The sequence below is a fragment of the Primulina eburnea genome, chromosome 6, assembly GCF_022965805.1.
Source record: "Primulina eburnea isolate SZY01 chromosome 6, ASM2296580v1, whole genome shotgun sequence".
NCBI lineage: Eukaryota > Viridiplantae > Streptophyta > Magnoliopsida > Lamiales > Gesneriaceae > Primulina > Primulina eburnea.
The window spans coordinates 26,374,066-26,377,868 of NC_133106.1; the positions used below are offsets into that span (position 1 = coordinate 26,374,066).

A 3,803-nucleotide genomic window follows, 5' to 3' on the forward strand; every position below is an offset into this window, starting at 1 on the left:
GCTTTGTTGAAGGATTGAATGAACGTTTTCATCATTTTGTCTCTAATGAGAAACCAATGAATTTTTCAAAGACACTGGATTTAGCTAAGAGAGTCAATGCTAGTTTGAAAAGAAGGGGTAACTGAGTTCTTACTTAACACCATCAGTTTGGAAGACAACATTTCAATCCATCTGGTTCTGCATCACTTTGCCTGAAAGTGAAGTAGTTCAAAAAATCTGGATCTAGCTCTTCGAGTTCTAGGAATCGTAGTTGGAAGTGTTACACTGGATCTTTTTATGATAATTGTGGGGTCACACATTACACTAACTGGTGTGTTGGAGTACAGGGAGTTTCAGGGACGGATCCAGGAATAAAAGTTGGGGGGGGAGGGGGGGGCTTGAACTCAATATGATAAGTTATATATTATTAAAAAAAAATTACATTATATCGTTCAACAAAGTTGTGCCCTACGAGATTTTAAAACATAAAATTCATCAATAATAGAATTTACATCAATATGTTTAGCTAAATCTCGTTCAATATAGAGTGTCAAACAATCGGCAAGAAAGTCATCCTCCATTTTATTGCGAAGTGCCGTCTTCACATGCTTCATTGCTGAAAAAGCTCGCTCAGTAGTGGCAGTAGACACAGGTAATGTCAAAACAAGATGAATCAATCTAGTCAACATAACATAAACACTTGACCGTCCACTCTCGGTCAATTGCTGACACAACTCAACAAGTGTATAAACCTTTAAATTCTGCATCACATCAAGTTTATAATGTATCAATTCATACTCCAAAGTAACAATTTCTTGATCTGTGAAATCTTCAGGATAAAACTTCTTCGCAAGCTTGCAAATATCATCACTGTTAAATGAGTCAAATGAATTTTTAGGATCTAAAGATGTACTAAGAGAAAGAAGTTCCATCGATGACTCATTGAACCGAGTATTTAACTCCATCAAAATGAAATCTATTGTTGCATTAAAAACATCAAAGTGGTAATGATGTTCTATTGTAGTTTGCCGACAGGAACGTCCAATCTTATATAGACAATCAAGATCAGGCACATCAATTTCATTTCTTGAGCAAAAAACTTTAACTTCCTGAAGAAATTCATTCCATCCACATTCTCTAAATTCTTGAAGGCAAGTTTTGGTAGTAGTGACAAATGTGATAGCAGTCAAAATGTCTTGAGATTTTTTTTGAAGAATTTGACAAAGAGTATCTGTTGTTCTCATAATTTTATGCATTAAGTGCAAAATAAACACAAATTCAAAGCTTGCCATGTTTCTGTAAATCCCCCGAACTTCAGCCTTAGCTCTTCCATTTGGAGAATGATCACTGAGAACTTCAAAAACTTTGCAAGTTGCAGTGTACATACCTATCAAGCTTTTTACCGAATCATAGTGAGAACTCCAACAAGTAGCTCCTGCTCGTTGCAAATTACCAATCTGGTTTGCACCACTTCCAGAATCACGTTCTCCAATTGACAACATATACTCAATTTCATTTCTTTGTGCAGTATGTAATTCAGCAATGCGCTTAGTAGAAGAAGTGACAATATTAACAATATTGTCCAAATGAGAAAAGAATTCCCAAATAACACTAACATCCTTAGCTGCAGAAACCAATGTCAGTTGTAAACGATGTGCAAAACAATAGGACATAGTATGCATAGGGACAATCTTTGAGAAATAATGCTTGAAGTCCATTCCAGGCTCCACGCATATTGCTAGCACCATCATATCCTTGGCCTCTGATTTTCTTAACATGGAGATCATGATGAACAAGAACATTTGATATCTCATTTTTCAAATTCATTGAGGTAGTGTCACTAACACTTTTGATGGCAAAAAATCTTTCTGTCAAAATCCCATGATTGTTCACAAACCTCAATATAATGGCCATTTGCTCTTGTTTAGATATATCTCGGGCTTCATCAACAAGAATACAGAAGTATTTATCTCCAACTTCTTCACGAACCATCTTTCGTACTCTATTGGCCATAATATGTAAAATCTCTTTCTGAATTTCTGGAGCGATATATTGGGCATTTTTTGGAGCATTCTCAAGCACAACTTCATCAATTTCTATATTCATTTTTGCAAAAGCCTTCACCAATTCAAGAAAATTTCCACGATTAGATGAAGATAGAGATTCATCGTTACCTCTAAAAGCACAACCTTGAAGTGCTAGCCAACGAACAGCTACAATTGAGGTGCTCAAACGCAGACGATTTTTCTCTTTTTCCTCTTTAGATTGTGCATGCATCACTTTATCAATATGTTGTGAGGGCCTCATCAAATTTTCAGCCCTTCTCTCACACATAGTATGAGGTGAAGAAGCTGCAGAACCAATATGGGAAAGAAAAGCACATGTTTTTCCTTGGTTTACCCTTTTCCAATTGTCAAATCCTTCATTGACCAATGCCGAGATATTAGATGAATTAACATCATTCAGGAAAAGAAAGCAATAGAAACAATATGCCGTATTTGTTGAAGGCGAATACTCCAACCAATAAAATTTCTGAAATCATTTTTTCTGAAAACGACGATTCTGGCTTCCAAATTTCGTACCTGGATACTCCAACATATCTGGTTGATAAGGCCCCATATTTAGATATGAACGTCTTACCTCATCTTGTACATTAACATGATATTCACATATCTGTTTTCTTTTTCTCCGGATCTCGTTCAATAAAAGTAGACGAAGACTGATGATCGTCTCTAGGAGAGGAACATGAAGGAATTTGGATATTGGGAAATAGAAGACTTTCATTGGATTGATGTTGCATTGTAAGGACCGTAGGAATTGAAGTATCTTCACTAGCTTGACGATCTCTCTTCTTAAAGAAAAAAGATATCAATGTTTTTCCTTTCTTTGCAGCAGATTGATGTTCCATTTTGAATTAGTTCAAGTTATAATCTTAAACAAGAATAAAATAATTATTAAACAAATAAACAAGTAATAGTCAATAAACAACTCAACAACAAACAATCAAGAAACCACAAATCATGCACAAAGAAGCTATAAAAAACAAAATAAAAAATGTATAGCCGATTCTTACCTGGATTGTTGCCTTGCCGATGAGCAATTCGATTTCTTCGGGAGTTCGTAATTCTATTCTATCGCTAAAGGGCTTGGGACTTGGGAGAGAAATTTTGTAGAATTGAGGTGGGGCGGATTAGAGGATATGTGATGAATTTGGTCTCATCCTTATAAACCTTGATTGGACGGATGTACGACGGTTTTTGGATCAACCGTCGCCATTAGCGACTGTTTTTTGAAAAACCGTCGTCAATAGCGACTGTTATTATTTACTTTTGATTAAACCGTCGCTAGTAGCGACGGTATAATTAAAACAGTCGCCGATCCCCATCGGCGACGGTTTTATAAAACCGTCGCAAATATTAGCGACGGTTTTGGGCTGGGCTACAGCCCAGTACAAGCCCTTATATAAATCCGTCTCTGTGGAGTTTGAAATATTTGTTGCACACCAGGTCACTTTGTAGAGTTTGTCCCAACCAGACATGAAAACAGTTTAAGCAATTGATGGAGTATACAATAACAGAATTTCAGCACCATCTCACTCTTCTCAGAAGTCTAGAATACCTTTGCATCAGTTCAAAGGTCGTGGTGATCATCCACAGAATCAACCACTTGTTCGTGTGTTTGCTTTGACTGAGTATGAAGCTCAGGCAGCTCCAGGTAATGTTATTACCCGTAAATGTATTTTATGTGGATTTACAACACGAGTACTATTTGATATCGAAGCATCTCATTCTTTTGTTTCTCATACATTTGTCGCTTTGCATGAT

At 36.4% G+C, this 3,803-nt stretch overlaps 1 protein-coding gene across 1 annotated transcript; it reads right to left on the reverse strand.

Annotated features, from left to right (window-relative positions):
• Positions 1 to 417: 417 nt before the first annotated feature.
• Positions 418 to 2,598, reverse strand: LOC140835427 (uncharacterized). The gene is made up of 4 exons (XM_073200921.1): positions 2,562 to 2,598; positions 1,725 to 2,399; positions 1,269 to 1,603; positions 418 to 447 (listed from the first exon to the last, which is right to left on the reverse strand). The coding sequence occupies exons 1-4, from the start codon at positions 2,596 to 2,598 to the stop codon at positions 418 to 420; spliced, it is 1,077 nt and encodes a 358-aa protein (XP_073057022.1).
• Positions 2,599 to 3,803: the final 1,205 nt, after the last annotated feature.

What these genes read in the sequence shown, in the direction of transcription:
- LOC140835427 (XM_073200921.1), bottom strand. Translation starts at nt 2,598, where the DNA reads ATGGGGCCTTATCAACCAGATATGTTGGAGTATCCAG. An exon ending in AGATATGTTGGAGTATCCAG is followed by an intron (nt 2,400 to 2,561) that starts GTACGAAATTTG and finishes TGGTCAATGAAG; the next exon opens with GATTTGACAATTGGAAAAGG. An exon ending in GGGGGATTTACAGAAACATG is followed by an intron (nt 448 to 1,268) that starts GCAAGCTTTGAA and finishes AAAATCTCGTAG; the next exon opens with GGCACAACTTTGTTGAACGA.